The 18,497-nt window shown below is 42.9% G+C and overlaps 1 protein-coding gene across 1 annotated transcript in view; it reads left to right on the top strand.

Moving 5' to 3' along the window:
• Positions 1-14,314, top strand: part of PDCD6 (programmed cell death 6) — a 43,212-nt gene extending 28,898 nt beyond the window's left edge. Inside the window, exons 4-6 of the mRNA XM_040433849.1 lie at positions 6,507-6,665; positions 11,025-11,134; positions 11,714-14,314. Coding sequence (XP_040289783.1) covers positions 6,507-6,665; positions 11,025-11,134; positions 11,714-11,812 — 368 coding nt within the window. The 3' untranslated portion in view covers positions 11,813-14,314. The remainder of the gene's footprint in view (positions 1-6,506; positions 6,666-11,024; positions 11,135-11,713) is intronic.
• The last annotated feature ends 4,183 nt before the right edge of the window (positions 14,315-18,497 follow it).

The raw sequence follows: 18,497 nt of genomic DNA, 5'->3' as shown, positions 1-18,497 counted from the left end.
TTTATTTTTTGTCACAAGTTAGTGGAATATGAGACTTTGTATGAAAAAAAAAAAAAAAAAAAAATCATCATTTTCCACTAACTTGTGACAAAAAATAAAAAATTCTAGGAACTCGCCATGCCCCTCACGGAATACCTTGGGGTGTCTTCTTTCCAAAATGGGGTCACTTGTGGGGTAGTTATACTGCCCTGGCATTTTCCAGGGGCCCTAATGTGTGGTAAGTAGGTAAATGACCAGTGAAATCCGAAAGGTGCTCTTTGGAATATGGGCCCCTTTGCCCACCTAGGCTGCAAAAAAGTGTCACACATCTGGTATCTCCGTACTCGGGAGAAGTTGGGGAATGTGTTTTGGGGTGTCTTTTTACATATACCCATGCTGGGTGAGAGAAATATCTTGGCAAAAGACAACTTTTCCCATTTTTTTATACAAAGTTGGCATTTGACCAAGATATTTATCTCACCCAGCATGGGTATATGTAAAAAGACACCCCAAAACACATTCCTCAACTTCTCCTGAGTACGGCGATACCAGATGTGTGACACTTTTTTGCAGCCTAGATGCGCAAAGGGGCCCAAATTCCTTTTAGGAGGGCATTTTTAGACATTTGGATACCAGACTTCTTCTCACGCTTTGGGGCCCCTAGAATGCCAGGGCAGTATAAATACCCCACATGTGACCCCATTTTGGAAAGAAGACACCCCAAGGTATTCAATGAGGGGCATGGCGAGTTCATAGAATTTTTTTTTTTTTGGCACAAGTTAGCGGAAATTTATATTTTTTTAATTTTTTTCTCACAAAGTCTCCCGTTCCGCTAACTTGGGACAAAAATTTCAATCTTTCATGGACTCAATATGCCCCTCACGGAATACCTGGGGGTGTCTTCTTTCCGAAATGGGGTCACATGTGGGGTATTTATACTGCCCTGGCATTCTAGGGGCCCTAAAGCGTGAGAAGAAGTCTGGAATATAAATGTCTAAAAAATTTTACGCATTTGGATTCCGTGAGGGGTATGGTGAGTTCATGTGAGATTTTATTTTTTGTCACAAGTTAGTGGAATATGAGACTTTGTAAGAAAAAAAAAAAATAATTCCGCTAACTTGGGCCAAAAAAATGTCTGAATGGAGCCTTACAGGGGGGTGATCAATGACAGGGGGGTGATCAATGACAGGGGGTTGATCAATGACAGGGGGGTGATCAATGACAGGGGGGTGATCAATGACAGGGGGGGTGATCAATGACAGGGGGGGTGATCAATGACAGGGGGGTGATCAGGGAGTCTATATGGGGTGATCACCACAGTCATTGATCATGCCCCTGTAAGGCTTCATTCAGACGTCCGGATGCGTTTTGCGGATCCGATCCATCCATCAGTGGATCCGTAAAAATCATGCGGACGTCTGAATGGAGCTTTACAGGGGGGTGATCAATGACAGGGGGGTAATCAATGACAGGGGGGTGATCAGGGAGTCTATATGGGGTGATAACCACAGTCATTGATCATGCCCCTGTAAGGCTTCATTCAGACGTCCGGATGCGTTTTGCGGATCCGATCCATCTATCAGTGGATCCGTAAAAATCATGCGGACATCTGAATGGAGCTTTACAGGGGGTTGATCAATGACAGGGGGGTAATCAATGACAGGGGGGTGATCAGGGAGTCTATATGGGGTGATCAGGGGTGATTAGGGGTGATCAGGGGCTAATAAGGGGTTAATAAGTGACGGGGGGGGGGGGTGTAGTGTAGTGTAGTGGTGCTTGGTGGGACTTTACTGAGCTACCTGTGTCCTCTGGTGGTCGATCCAAACAAATGGGACCACCAGAGGACCAGGTAGCAGGTATATTAGACGCTGTTATCAAAACAGCGTCTAATATACCTGTTAGGGGTTAAAAAAAACACATCTCCAGCCTGCCAGCGAACGATCGCCGCTGGCAGGCTGGAGATCAACTCTCTTACCTTCCGTTCCTGTGAGCGCGCGCGCCTGTGTGCGCGCGTTCACAGGAAATCTCGCGTCTCGCGAGAGGACGCGCCGGCGCGTCCAGGAGGAATGAATCAACCACCTCCAGGACGCGTCTGTGCGTACAGCGGTCCGGAGGTGGTTAAGGACCAGTTCAGGTCTGAAGTCACTTTGTGGGGCCTACATAGTGGATACCCCCATAAATGACCCAATTGTAGAAACTACACCCCTCAAGGTATTCAAAACCGATTTTACAAACTTTGTTTACCCTTTAGGCGTTCCACAAGAATTAAAGGAAAATGGAGATCAAATTTTTAAATTTCACTTTTTTGGCAGATTTTCCATTTTAATCCAATTTTTTCTTTAACACATCGATGGTTAACAGCCAAACAAAACTCAATATTTATTACCCAGATTCTGCGGTTTACAGAAACACCCCACATGTGGTCATAAACTGCTGTATGGGCACACGGCAGGGCGCAGAAGAAAAGGAACTCCACATGGTTTTTAGATGCCATGTCCCATTTGAAGCCCCCTGATGCACCCTTACAGTAGAAACTCCAAAGAAGTGACCCCATTTTGGAAACTATGGGATAAGGTGCCAGTTTTATTAGTACTATTTTTGGGTAGATATTATTTTTTGATCATTCATTATAACACTTTATGGGGCAAGGTGACCAAAAAATTGGTTGTTTTAGCACAGTTTCTATTTATTTATTTTTACAGCGTTAACCTGAGGGGTTCAGTCAAGTGACATTTTTATAGAGAAGATTGTTACGGACGTGGCGATACCTAATATGTATACTCTTTCTCAGTTATTAAAGTTTTACACAATAATAGCATTTTTGAAACCAAAAAATTATGTGTTAATGTGTCCATGTTCTAAGAGCTATAGTTTTTTTTTATTTTTTGAGAGAATTTCTTATGTAGGGGCTCATTTTTTGCGGGATGAGGTGACTGTTTTATTGGTACCATTTTGGGGGACATACGCGTTTTTGATCACTTGGTGTTGCACCTTTTGTGATGCAAGGTGACAAATTGCTTGTTTTTGATTATTATTTTTTTTTTTACGGTGTTCATCTGAGGGGTTAGCTCATGTGATATTTTTTATAGAGCTGGTTTTTACGGACACGGCAATACCAAATATGTCTATTTTATTTTTTTCTATTTAACTTTTTTTTTTTTTTTTAAACCCTTTTTATTATTTTTTTTATTTTACACTTTTCGTCCCCCATAAGGTCATACAAGACCTCTGGGGGATATTTACTTCACTTTTTCTTTTTTTTTTTTCACTGTTGATTTCTCCTGTAACTGGGGCTGACATAGTAACCCCAGTTACAGGAGAAATGCACCCCCCAGAGAGGCTGTACAGCATAATTCTGCGCTGTACAGCCTCAGAGCAGGGCTGATCAAGGTCTGTGAAAGACCTCACACAGCTCCTGCACTCTCTGGTCCCGGCGATCACATGACCGCCGGGCCGGAACAGGAAGCGCATAGCGCTTCCTGCTCTGCATACACAACGCTCGTATAGCGCTGTGTATGCAGCGATCCAGAGGGCAGGGACACCTGGGCACTGTCCCTGCCTTCTCTCTGGGTTGCCCTGCTGTCACTGACAGCGGGCAACCCGATTCAGCAGCTGCACGATTAGCGTGCAGCTGCACTTTCTGAACGGACGTTCTGGAACGTCCGTTCAGAAATAGAGATCCACCCATAGGACGTTTATATCCTATGGGCGAACAGAAAGTGGTTAAAGGGATTCTGTCACCTCTCATAACCCAAATTCGGATTTTAAACCAGTCATGCTCCACAGCTTACCTTGAATCGGCTGTGCTGTTCTATATTGTAGTCCGTCCAGTAGTTTTGCAGAAAAACGACTTTTATAATTATGCAAATTAACCCTGAAGGTGCCCAGAGGGGCGTTATGTTCCCCTTTGTGTGCCCACTAACGCCCCTCTTACAGTGCCCAAAACGCCTTCCTCCAGAATCCCTAACCGCCCACAGCGGCCGAGCGAAGTCTCGCGCAGACGCAGTACCCACTGAGGGCTGCGCCAGTGCGATTTGCTGGAGACTGAGGGCAGGAGCTTCATCGTCGTCACTGAGCATGCGCCGAGCCCAGTGACGTCCGATGCTCGCTCTTCCCTCAGTCTCCAGCAAATCGCACTGGCGCAGCCCTCAGTGGGTACTGCGTCTGCGCGAGACTTCGCTCGGCCGTCAGGGAGGGGGAGGAGAGGGATGAGACGCTGTGGGCGGTTAGGGATTCTGGAGGAAGGCGTTTTGGGCACCCTAAGAGGGGCGTTAGTGGGCACACAAAGGGGAACATAACGCCCCTCTGGGCACCTTCAGGGTTAATTTGCATCATTATAAAAGTTGTTTTTCTGCAAAACTACTGGACGGATTACAATGTAGAACAGCACAGCTGATTCAAGGTAAGCTGTGGTGCATGACTGGTTTAAAATCTGAATTTGTGTTATGAGAGGTGACAGAATCCCTTTAACAGTAACCTCCACAGCCCCCCACCCCTTAATACTGACACCTCCCACAGTGCCCCGTCCCTTAAAATTGGCCCTTCACAGCAGCCTTCCCCTTTTAACAGTGAATTTAACAGCACACCACCCCCTTAACACTGACCTCCATAGCGGACCATCCCCTTAACTGTGACCTCCACAGCAGCCTGGCCCTAGGGTAGCCAGAGGTCCAGTTTTAGGCTGGACAGTCCAGCTTTCAGACTCCCTGTCCTCTGTCTGGCACAGGGCCTGTCCTTTTTGAACAGCTCACTCTCAGATAGCAGCACTGTGCTGTCTGAGTGTGAGCTGCAGGAAGAAAGTCTGTCCCTCCCACCCCTGCAGCTGACAGAAGTTGATTTTTAACCTCATTTGTTCAATCCCTGTCGGCTGAGGGGTGGGAGGGGCGTGGCCTAACCAGATTGGCGGCGTGGCTTAGTGGGCCCTGGGGTGGGGTTTTAAGTCCATCTTTTCAGGGTGGCCTGAATGGCCACCCTACCTTGCCCCCTGCACTCTGCTCCCTTAACAGTGTCATCCACAGCTATTAAGCCACGGCTTTACTTCAATAGCGATTATCTTGGTGACAGATTTCTTTTTAAAGCTCTACTACAGCAATGAAGAAAAATGGTTGGGTTGTTACCGAAACTTGGTGTCAAATTGTCTATGTGGAGGCTATTGGCCTGCGAGTTTCTATTGCATTTTTTGGGGCCATCTCAGGAACAGTATGTCCTAGAGAGCTGAGACCTGGTCTAAAACCTTCCTGGACACCTGATGTACCCGCGTGCCAGATTTCGTGTTTGTAAATGCGACGGTGCTGATTTCTTTAGCGGACATGCATACACACACATACACTCAGCTTTATATATTAGATTCATCCATATTGTCTCCTTTGCTGGCTTGATTCAGTTTTCCATCAGATGATACACTGCTCGTATCCAGGGGTTACGACCACCCTGCAGTACAGAAATGAGGTGGTCAGGATGGGATCTGCTGCGTCTGTGTGTCTATGGCACTCTTGGCCACCAGAGAGGTTGCTACTTTTTCCTATACTGTGCAAGCACGGCCACTGCTTCTGGATTGCAAGGTGGTCATAGCAATTAAGCCAGCAAAGAAGGCAATATGGACAATCGCAATATATTAAGTGCCTTGTATTAACTTCCTCTACATGATAAATGCCATATGCTGAAGTGAGACAACCCCTTTAAAGGGTTTCTGTCACCCCGCAAAACTCATTTTTTTTTTTGGGATAGTTAGATTCCTCATAGTGCGATATAGGAGAATATAATAGTCTTACTTACTTTCATGCGGCCGATTCTTTATAAAACGAACTTTATAATATGTAAATGAGGGCTCTACCAGCAAGTAGGGCGTCTACTTGCTGGTAGCTGCTGCAGAAATCCGCCCCCTTGCCGTGTTGATTGACAGGGCCAGCTGTGATCTCCTCCTCCGGCCGGCCCTGTCAGTAATTCAAAAATCGCGCGCCTCTGGTCATTCGGCGCAGGCGCTCTGAGATGAGGAGGCTCGTATCCTCAGCACTCCCTCAGTGCGCCTGCGCCGATGACATCACCGAAAGAGAAGACGTCATCGGCGCAGGCGCACTGAGGGAGTGCTGAGGAGACGAGCCTCCTCATCTCAGAGCGCCTGCGCCGAATGACCAGAGGCGCGCGATTTTTGAATTACTGACAGGGCCGGCCGGAGGAGGAGATCACGGCTGGCCCTGTCAATCAACACGGCGAGGGGGCGGATTTCTGCAGCAGCTACCAGCAAGTAGACGCCCTACTTGCTGGTAGAGCCCTCATTTACATATTATAAAAGTTCGTTTTATAAAGAATCGGCCGCATGAAAGTAAGTAAGACTATTATATTCTCCTATATCGCACTATGAGGAATCTAACTATCCCAAAAAAAAAATGAGTTTTGCGGGGTGACAGAAACCCTTTAAGCTTTTATATAGAATTGAGAACCCCCCCTTATGTTTCAGCCCTGATTTATATTATTTGCACTGTGGTATTGTGTACTGAGTGATGCTGTTTTTTCATTGTATATTTCAGCCATGTTTGACAGGGATTACAAAGGCGGTGTGAACTTCCATGAGTTTACGGGGGTGTGGAAATATATCACTGATTGGCAGACTATATTTCGGTCCTATGACAGAGATAATTCTGGATTGATTGACAAGAATGAATTAAAGCAAGCCTTAACAAGTTTTGGTAAGTCTTCCATACAAATACTGTGGTACTGGCGATGCTGCCTGCTCAGACCGATATTATGAATTTCCAACAAGTGGTGGGCTCTTCGCTAGTTACGGGGTGCTGGCGGAAATCAGCAGTAATATAGAAGACAGCTCTAACATCTTGCAGCATGCTCCTTTCTTCATGGCAAGTACAGCCTCTTTACAGGTCACATTTCAGCCCACCCACAGCCATTTTCATGACATAAGCACACAATATGCCGGTGTCCCACATATACGTAGTCCAGGTCGCCCTCTGAGGTCAGGGGTTACCTAGGTGATGAACAATTCATAATACAGAGCAGTGATGCTTATATTACCACAAAACATAATGCAATATGAAAGTTTCTGAATCTGTACACCCCCCCCCACTAGTAATATCGGAGTGGCTGTCACAACTAATGGCCATCTCATATTCTCTGTTTAACACTCTGGGGTCCATGGTTAGAAGGGTGTGGATCCAGTAGGCCTCTCTACTCCATAGCTGTGATGCTTGTATTACCACCTCTTCCAGATAATGCTACGAGATCTGAAATCTGAGTTGGGCAATGGCGTGGCATTTTTCTTTAAAGTGATATGGTACTGGCAAAAGCCATTTGCCACGTCAGATTGTGGACCTGTGCCTGGCTATGCAGTCAGTTATATGTTGGATAGTCTTCCCAACAAATAAGAGACCATGAGGATACCTCGCCAGGTAGATGCTGCTGCTTCCCTTTGAAATGAATGAGAGGCTGTTTGGAGGCATTTTTGGCACTGATTCCATGTGAAAAAAAATGCACTTAAATCAGTGCCAAAAAAACTTAGATATTCCATATGAAAGCAATGTTTGCAAAGCCTAAAAGTAGAACTTTTATTGTAAGGGTTATTTTTCTTTGTAGAGAAGCCTCTTTAAATGGGTTGTCCAGCATTGGGTCCTCCTGTCCTTCTGAACATGGGGGGAGGGGAATCCACTTATGTTGGATAGTGTAATAACCACATCCTATTTTGGTTAAGCGGTCTTACAAGTAATGTGTATGACCATCCTAGAGGTACTACGGCTCCAAGAAGACCAGGAAACCCTTTAAAAAGACTCATCTGTCAGTGCCACTCTGGTTTCAGTGCCATGCTCCTTTTCTCCTCCATTTCCAGTCTACACTGGCCACGATGTGTGATATATTGTCTACAGCCAATCTGTGGCATCAGCAGTGACATGTGCTGGCATGGTGCTCGACTGCCACATGTAGACTACACATCACACTTCCAGTTATAGCGAGGAGAAACCAGAGAGATGGCAACAGGTGAATATTTATTTATTTATTTATTTTAATCCTGAACAAAGCCTAACAATATGAAAAGGGGTTCCTAGTCTCTGAGAACCCCTTTAAAGACTCTTGTGCTTTTTTTTTTTTTTCATTTGAATATAATGCAAACCATATGGACATTTGCCAGACTCACTTTATTATATAAGTGAATAAATTATGTATTATACATGTACATGTAGGTCATTGTGCTAAATGTTAAAGAATTTTCATCCAAAATCCCCCAAAAATCAGCTTATAGGAGTTTTCCAAGACTTTTTAACTGACCTATCCTCCTGGATCGGTGGGGGTCCGGGATCTCTGCTGTTTGAGAAGGCACCGGCGTTCGCTGTGTTGCTGTGACCTTCTGGGGTTTGCCTAGACGGTGACGAAACTTTCATTGTAGGGCTGAAACGATTACTCGATTGAATTGAGTAGTTCGACACAAAAAAATCCTCAATGCAAATTCTTTGTATCGAGTGTTCATTTGTGTCGTGACCACAGAGCAGGAGTGAAGCTCTTGCTATTACTCACCGCTCCGTGGTCACCTGCCTGCACTGTATCCTGACACATCGTCATGTAAGCACCCACTATGACTTGACGCTGTGTGAAAGGTGGAGCGGCGCCCCTCCAGGAAAGGTAAGTACTGGCGCTGGGGGGGGAAGAAGCTGATGGTGCTTGAGGGGAGGAAGCTGATGGCTTTTTATAAAGAGAATTTTTATTTTAATTAGTTTTTTGTTATTGGAGTACTCGATTAATCGATAGAATACTCGATTACAAAAATAGTCGACAGCTGCTGCCCTAGTTCATTGTTCACATGGTCAAGGGGCACCTCGGTCCCATTGAAGTGAACATGAAACTCCCACAAATCAGATACTGATGATCTATTCAGAGAATAGGTCCTCAGTTAAAACATCTTGTAAGACCCTTTTAACCTGTACTAGGCACAATATCCCACTTTTTAAAGTATCACAGGAGTGTGAAAGCGGTGGTCAGGGTTGCTCTGTGCAGGGTCCTTACGTGGTTTTATTTATTTTTATTGCTCAAATGCACGTGGAATAAGTAAAGCAACTTCATTGTTGGGATTAGAAAAATATCTGACTGTTTTTGTATATGCAGCTCCTGGCATTCATGTGTTAGCTCTGCTGTCCCTACCCCATCTACATGGTGTACAGGAGGGGCAGAAAGGAGTAACAAATGACTGCAAGCTCAGTCTACACATTTTGCTTGTGGTCCGTCACCATGGAGAGACACAAAATGGTAGGCGATTTTGAATCCAGACCATTTGCAGCAGCGAGTTGCTTAATTTTATTTTATATGCATTAAGGCTCATGCACATGGCTGTAGTTATTTTTTTTCGCTGTGCAAATTGTGGATCTGCAAAACACGGGTACTGGCTGTGTGCGTTCTGCTTTTTGTGGATCAGTATGCCCTGACCTCTTAAACCTGCCTATTGTCTGCAAAACAGACATGTATAGGACATACATGTTCTATTTTTTTGCAGGGCTGCGGAACGGACATACAAATGCAGACAGCACACGGTTGAAATAAATGGGTGCGGGTCCAACCTGCAAAAAATGCAGATCGGATGCGGACAAACTACAGTTGTGTGCATTACAGGCCTTAGTGTAATAAAAAAATCGTTTGAACTTTCAGAAACTGTGAATTTAAAGGTGGAGTGGACTGGGCCTAATGGAGCATTTCTACCTTTGTTTTTTTCTCCTCCTCACTGAAGGCATGCTAAATAGGAGCAAGAAGGAGGCTTTTGATCAGTTGTAGAAGTGCTCTATAACTGGTGCCACATCCACATGCGGAGAAACTGCCAATCCTGATTGTGTAACCCCTCTTACGTGGTTTTTAGAGGGAGGGGAGCTACTTTTGTCATCTATTGGCACCCTGCAAATGCGATCACGGGGCGCTTATGCCCTTACATGGTGGCTGGTGGTCTAATGACGGACAGTCAATATTCTGGTGGTTCACAATACAGAATACAGCACAGAGCTCAACTCCTCTTCAGCACAATCACAATTCAATCTGCGTTCGGTCAACAATGCAGTAAACATGTATTACCTCCACTTTACTCTTTTAGCGATTTTATAAAGGGGACGTGGCCCTCAAATGGTGCACATGGCGAGTGCAGTATGCTTTGGATTTGCATAAAATCACCCCCTTTCTCAATTTTACATATAAAAAAATACAATAGGCATTGCTGCTTGTGTAAATGATCTATTAAACTGAATGCTGTAATGAGAAAAAATTAAGTATAATTCGCCCCTTTTTTTGTCACATTACCCATCCCTAAAAAAGATGAGTCTTTTTAACCCCAGAGTGGTACCAATAAAAACTAGAGCTCACCCTGCAAAAAGACAAGCCCTCATAGTCCTGTAGAGCAAAACATAAAAAGTCATAATTATTTTTTAAAGTAATAAAACTATATAAATTTGGTATCGCCGTAATTGTACTGACCCGCAGAATATCACGCTATTTTTAGCATATAGTGAACACCCAAAATAAAAACTTGAAAAATCGTGGTGGAAATGCAATAAATTTTTTATTTTTTTTTCTTGCCCGCCGAAGATTGATTTATTTATTTTTTTTCAAACCAGATATAGTGAATTAAATGGTACCATTAAAATACAACTTGTCCTGCAAAAAAATAAACTATCACATGTCTATGTAAAAGCAGGGAGAAACAATTGAAAACGCAAAAATGAAAATTCAACCAGTCCTTAAGGGGTTAATCAATACATTGAGTATCCCAAAATGTGCTACAAAAAACAAGTGTTCATACAGCTACATTAATAGAAAAATGGTAAATAGTGTGGAGATTATATTATATAATTTTTGGAACGTCACTAAAAAAAATTGGTGACTAAGGCCCACTATGGGGTTAAAGCATATGCACACATCCCACTATTGCTTGTCCATAATTCAGTTTCTTGTCTGAAATACCTACCTTGTATTGCCGTTTTTATCCATGATTTACACTGCAGCTGATTGTTCAGATTTATTGATTGCAGACATTAACTGAATGTTTCCACCTCTCGACATTTCATGAACAGGTTATCGCTTGACAGATCAGTTTTATGATATTCTCATTAGAAAATTCGACCGGCAGAGGAGAGGACAGGTTGCCTTTGACGATTTCATCCAGTGCTGTATTGTCTTGCAGGTGAGTAGTAATATACAATTTCTTAGTGTCTGTCTTAAAGGGGTTCTACACTTTATTCTTACTGACGATCTATCCTTTGGATAGGTTATCAGCATCCGATTGGTGGGGACCCCACCAATCAGCTGTTTGTAAAGGCAGCGGCGCTTGCAGTAGTGCTGTGGCCTTCTTGCTGTTTCCCGCAGGCATGTGACATCACAACTATTTCACTGGACTGGGCACGGCTCAGCCCCATTCACTTTAATGGATAGATCATCAGTAAGAAATTAGTGTAAATGACCTCTATGGCAGCGGGGGAGCTTAACTTGGAAAGGCCACCATATGCTACTCTAGTTTCCTCATGGCTTTTTCTGGGCGTACATTGTACAATTAAAGGGATTTTGTGACCCTGAAGAATAATGTGACAGAATTATATAAATATAGTAGGTTTTGTGGTACTCTGTATCTGGGATGGGTGCTTCAAGTAGGATAGTCAGCCCATTTAGTACATATAAATGGTCTGTACTCCCAGACTGATGCAAAACTGAATACATGGTTTTTAATGGTCATAACATATTAGCATTTACATTTTTTTCTCCCTAGAAATTGACTGATGTTTTCAGACGCAGTGACACAGACCAAGATGGCTGGATACAAGTCTCATATGAACAATATCTTTCCATGGTCTTCAGTGTCATATGATGCCAAAAGGAACCCTGGCCCAGATCAGTAACACAGACTGTATTGCCAAATCTAATTTACGGGAATGTGGCACAACTAAGGCCTGTTTCACACTGCCTTCCTGAGTTCCAGCAGAATCTCTGGATTCGGCGTTGCCAGATGTTACTGGAATGCCCACCAGCCCCTTTGACTATAATTGGGTCCAGTAGAGAGATGCCAGGATTCGGACAGATTGCATTATAGTCAAAGCGGCCCTTGGGTATTCGGTTAACATCCGGCAATGCTGGATCCAGAGAGCCTGCCAGAACTGAGAACAGCAATATGAAACAGGCCTAAGGTGCTGTGTTTAGCCGCCTCCTATATTTTTCTAACATCCTCATCAAATTCTAAGTTATGTATACAAAGCTTATTTTTACTGTTTGTTAGTGATATTAATCTAGCCATATTTTTATTTGTACCGCAATGAATTAAGACAATGTCATAAATGTCTTTATATGTTTATATGATTTTGCATGTAGCTTTTGTCTTTGTGCCATGAAAAACTTTCATTGAGCCGGAAATGCATATGTGCTTGGATCTACAGTAAGCATTGCACTCTAAGTACAGTGATCCCTCAAGATACAATGGCCTCAGGATACAATACTTTCACCATACAATAGTCTTTTCTGACCCATCGTAAGGTGAAACTAGACTCAACATACAATGTCTCAGACTGCGATCCAACCAATCAAAGCCAATTCTCTGGTAAAGTAGTTGTATTAGTTGCTACTTAGCAGCTCTTTCTGACTTTTATATGTAAGGACTTCATTTTTCTTAAATCTTCTTCATTTTTCCCTTATCTTGGATGACATTTTGGGGCTTTGGAACCAATTACTCAACTTACAATGGTTGTCCTGGAACCAATTAATGTAACTTGAGGGACCACTCTACATGGTTACCACCTGTAGCATCTACATGTCATAGGGCAACCTCTCAGACATAACTGTATGGCTTAAAATACAAAGCACTCAGCACTAATATCTCATGAAATGTGAGGGAAGACATGTCATAGTAGTACTCTGCATAAAGTTACTTTGTAAGTTTCCTCCATTCGTTTATAAGCTAAATTGTGTGTGTTTCATGTTACTATAGAGAAGTGCATTGTGGGAGCTCCACTGTCACAATTATAACTGAGTCCATTGGCATTCAGAATATGAATGGAGAAAAACAAAGGGGTTGTTTGGACCCTCCCTCATCAGGCAACAAAACCTGTGAAGAGAAACCTACCTGTTCTGTACTGATCCCACCTGTCAGCTTCTGCATGGACAGGGACACATGTGCTGCTGCAGTCAATGACTGGTCTCAGTGGTGATGTGTCCCAAAGCAGCAAGCTGCTGCTAGGCCATGTGCCACTTGGGAACACATCACTGCTTAATCCAGTCATTAATCTCCCAAATGGGGTGACTTCACTTGCAGACCCATACTCATTCTATCCATTCCTGGGTGGATAACATTATTAAAATCTCCCAACATTATTACTGGGATGGTGGGTAGGTCTGCTACGAAAGCTAGTACTCTCTTAATCACCAGCGGCGAATATGGTGGTGGCACACATATACCTATTATACATTGGGTTGTATAGATTTTACATTGTAGGCATCTATACTTTGGGGTAGACATGTGAATGCTATATTCCTATGGCTGAGGATACTGACTCCTCTCGCATATATAGAATAAGTGGCATGAAAACCATGCCCTGCCCATTGAGGACAAAGTAACTGGGTTTGGTCTGTCAGTAGGTGGGTTGATATTGTTTTATGCTATCCAATATGGCTCTTTTATTGGTTTCTTTTACTCCCCTAACATTCCAGCTCAAGAACCTAATCATCCCTGCCATACTTAGATTTTATGTAGTAAATGATTCTCTGGTTCTGTCCAGGGACAGCTGCCTTAAGATGGCACATCCTTGCTGAGCAGTAATGGTTCTTACATCTTTCTCTCCTGACCTCAAATCTCATGGTTGCAATTCCCGCAATGTAGAGTACAACACCCCTCAAACTTTTTGCCTCTATAAAGGCAGTTTTAAAGCTCTGGCCTCCCCCGCAGGTCCCCACTAGAACACCTTAGTTACAGGTCTGTGGGACAAAATAGTACCTGCTGCCAAGGTCGACCGCTTTTGGTTAGTTAAACCACCCAATTTACAGGGTGGTGCTGCTAATGCAGATGACTGTATAACTCAATGTTAATATAAACTCAAAGAAAGCATGTCCTAGCCATCTGCACCTCTTTCCATCAGTCAGTATTGTAGACTCTAATTTTATAACCTTTATGCTGTGCTATTCATCTCTCTTTATCTTATAGAAGTGGCCCTCTTTGTCTTTCATACTGTACCATGCACATTATCTAGGCATTCTCACGTACGCTTAATCCAGTCATTAGCAGTAGACACCATGGGAGCTGCAACAGAGTAGGGGGGAGCAAGTATGCAGGTTTCTCGTCGTGCAAGATTTAATGGTGTCACACTGCGGCCGCAACACGACAGTCGCAAAAAAAATCCATCCAAGTTGGAATTTTGTGTGACTGTTGTGTTGCAGTGTGACACCATTGACTATAATTACAAAAAAATGTTGTGTGACATAGATGTCACTGTGTAGCCCAAAGGTACAGCCACATGGTGTGGATTTTCTACAATGGATTTGTGACATGCTTCAGGTTGAGTATTCACACTGCAGGTTAATGTCACTAGTGCTTTACAATGCTGCAGATTTGCTGCACAATCAGGTTCTCTGTTATGACATGACATAATCTTACAGCAATCCATTTTCATCTTGTCAACAATGGGCTGAACTGTATGTATAGGAGGGGGTGCAGTGTCCATCTGAGGTAAACATCTAGAGGACCCTCCAACCGTTGACCCTATGCGCTCATCCTTAAAACAAAGGAAAATGCTGTGGACCACGTTTTCATGACTGGATGCCTGTGTATGTAATAGTGCACCAGACTGCACCTTTCTATACAGGAGAAACAAGGTATACTGATCTTTACCAGCCCAATGGATGCCTATGGATTACATTTGATGTATGTGGTAAGAGCTTTCTCAGAGCAGAGTACCCTGGAAACTGCGTCCACTTACAGTGTATCTTGATGATGCAAATGAATGGAGGCATTTTAGATATATACATGTGTGTATGTAGAGGGGTCTTACAGTAGCACTGTGGTAGTTGTCGGCTGTCTGTAAAGTTCATCATGTACACTCTGTATTATGCAAGTGATTAGACCAATCTAGTGCCACACGACTGCAGGCAGCAAACATCAGTCCATGGTGCAGGAGGTGAGCTGTAGTACACAACTGTAATAGTGCATGTATGTCTCTGAATAAGTCATACGTTTTTCTCAGCTCTCATGAGAAACTGGATAAAGGGAGGACAACAAATAAGAGAAGAGCCTTGTGCAGCTGCACGCCTAAAGGAATGAAGCTTGTATCGGAGTCTATAAAGCACCAACGAGCCTATTTTATTTCTTCCATATATGACTTGATAAAGGTCCAATGGGGACAGAAACGGCATTTATAATATAATTTGCCTATTATACACTTAGAAGCATGCATTTCTGAGAGAGTGTCTCTTATTGAGCACAGTAAACTTTCTGATCATTTGCATCTAAATGCGGAGGGCAGAGATGTGCTTACAAATTTATGTGGATTGGAGAACCCTCCCACTAATTGTATATTGGGGTGAACGTCTAATTCTTAAACATGTAAAAGGCAGCGCAAAAGACTTACTGGGTGCTATATTGCCAGATTATCTGCTCTGCTGTTCTACCAGGTGACCCCTCCCCCCACTCTAACTCGCCAAATTCTACAGCATGTGCTGTCACACAATTATGGACTATTATCTACAGCAATATATAAATCCCGATTACCATTTTTATTACTGCCCCCAGTTACTCCACTGACAGCAGTCAATGCTGCTCTGAAAAGCACAGAATAGACTCCAGTGCTGAGCGATCATAGAGGACTTGTGTGCATCAACATCTGTCCAGTGCAGCTCTGAGTGCTGATAGCAAAAGAACGGTATTACTGCAGATAGTAGTCCTGTAGCGCGGTGACAGGAAAAGTGTCATCAGAAAATGACCTATTGTTTAGATCGCATTTTTATGTTTAACATTTTTAAAGAAATTTTGATGGTTATTTTCAATTTCCCATATTAATATTTAAACAAAATAAAATATTTTTACGATAAATAAAATCCTGCAGTTTTCACAGTGGTCATTAAGCCTAATAATAGGCACCACTTATTGGTCTCTACAGATCACGTTAGTGCAGTGATATACTATTGTAAACCTGCCTGTAATGATAAGGAGATATCACCTCTGTGTACAGATAAGACAGGATTCTCTATTTACTATAGGTGATTGTGAGAGATTCTCTTCTTTCCTTGTAAAATGACCTCTGCACAGGTCACAGAGCATGCCTAGAAAACTCTCCCATAGAAGTCAATGAGGTCCCCTCCTGACCATTGTGTCTATGGCCCATGCCGCTGCCGTAAAGCAATTTTCTTAATGCTGTTAACAGCAGCTCGGGGAAGCTGGCCGCCCCCATGATAATGATCAGGAAATAAAATTGAAAAAATCTACAATCAGAAAAAAAATAATAATATATATATATATGGAGATGTGTTTGTATCTGGTTTTAACTGGCAGATAACATTTTTGGTGACACATTTCCTTTAAGTGACTGATAGGAGTGCATGGGGAGAGGTACCTAGAGTTTAAAGTAATCTTGTTAATTATGTGTTTGATCAGAAGCTGACTATTTACAAATGTTAGTTTACTATTATAAGCATTCCTTCTTGGTTCAACAAGCGGCATTTATTATGTAGAGAGAGTTAATAAAAGGCACTTACTAATGTACTGTGATTGTCCATATTGCTTCCTTTGCTGGCTTGATTCATTTTTCCATCACATTATACACTGCTTATATCCAAGGGGTTACACCCTGTAATCCAGCAGCAGTGGCAGCCATGCTTGAAAAATCGCCATCCTCCACTGCAGTGCAGATACGAAGTAACCCCTGGATACGAGCAGTGTATAAAGGGATAGAAAAATTAATCCAGCCACTAAAGGAGGCAATATGGATAATCACAATACATTAGTAAGTGCCTTGTATTAACGTCCTCTGCATGATACATGTCATTTGCTGAAGTGCGACAACTAGGGATGAGCGAATCTACTTCAGATGAAAAATTCGAAGTCTATTTGCATTATACTTTGTTTGAATACTGTACAGAGCGAGCGCTCCATACAGTATTAGAATGTATTGGCTCCTGTGAGCTGAAGTTATTACTTTGCTTTATAAATCAATTTCTACTGTAGAAAACTATTTCCCAAACTCTGGTTCGGTTCTAAGTAGTACCTTCGGCTCATAGGAGCCAATACATTCTAATACTGTACAGAGCATTCCCTCTGTACAGTATTCAAACAAAGTATTATGCGAATCGACTTTGGATGTTTCATCCGAAGTTGATTCGCTCATCCCTAGAAACAACCCCTTTAAGTCTTACCTGTTATTAAGGATCATACTGATTTGGGACAAGTAGCCTATGTCTGTGTCTAACCTGCCACCAGGGAGCATCATATACAATACCTGTCAGCACGAATCAACCAATGAACAGAAGCACAAGTGGCAGTTTTTCTTTCTTGGCATGGTTGGTACATTTGTTTGGGCTTCCATATAAAAAGTTGAATAGCAATTTGAAAATAATGTCTTTTACAAAAATGTTGGCTTTTATTCTTTAATTTACACAACCATGGTGACATTCTGCATGTGCCTGAAGTTGGTAAAACACAAGTCCGCTTTCTGGTAGATGTCACACTAAAATGCATGGCACGAATGTTTGTCACTGCTGTGTGATCCACCATTGTAGGAAGTGCAGAGCAGTACAACTGCATGTCAGATTCTTTAACTGTGACCGAATAGCCATATTATGCAAGTGAATAAATATTTTAATAAAGAAACTGGAATTCTGGGCATGTCTGTTCAGCGTTTAAATGCTACTTATCGCTGGTGCAATAAGGGTGTATTCACACTTGCCATTCATGCAGCAATTTTTTATGCTTTTTGTTAAAAATAAAATGTTTCATTTATACAAAAAAAACGTGTTCTTGCCAGTCCATATACATGCCATACATGTTTTAAACCCATCTCCTACCCCATCTACAGACGGAGCAGCCAGCTGTTACCATACCAGGATGCACAAAGGTGTTCAGTACACTTGAAGAACATGAATGAGAGACTTACTCCAGCATCCATAGTTAGACTGGAGGATATGTGTCTAATCAATGGGTGGTCCAACCACTGATTACAAGAAAGGGGTTCCCTGTGTCTTCCCCTATACATAGAGCAGGTTAGCATTCAGGCTCCAGTCCCATAGAGATGAATGGAGCAGCAGCACACATGCTCAACTGCTGCCCCATTCACACACGGAAATACGTGACTCACTTTCTTATGATCAGTGGGGCCCAGCCACTGGGACAGATAGTCAGACACATCTCCTATACTATGAAGAGGAAAGTGTAAAAGGTGATACACACATGCTTAAAAAGGTTGTATGTTGAGTATACAGTTAAAATCTGTTAATGGTGAGCTTGTTACGATGTAACCATGCTCCGACACACTACCGTTTTCTACCAGACCCCCAAAAAATAGTGCCAATCCCTTTAGGAATAC

Source organism: Bufo bufo, chromosome 5, assembly GCF_905171765.1.
Source record: "Bufo bufo chromosome 5, aBufBuf1.1, whole genome shotgun sequence".
Classification (NCBI taxonomy): domain Eukaryota; kingdom Metazoa; phylum Chordata; class Amphibia; order Anura; family Bufonidae; genus Bufo; species Bufo bufo.
The sequence above is the reverse complement of the archived record's forward strand: the minus strand, read 5'-3'. Positions and strand labels throughout refer to the sequence as shown.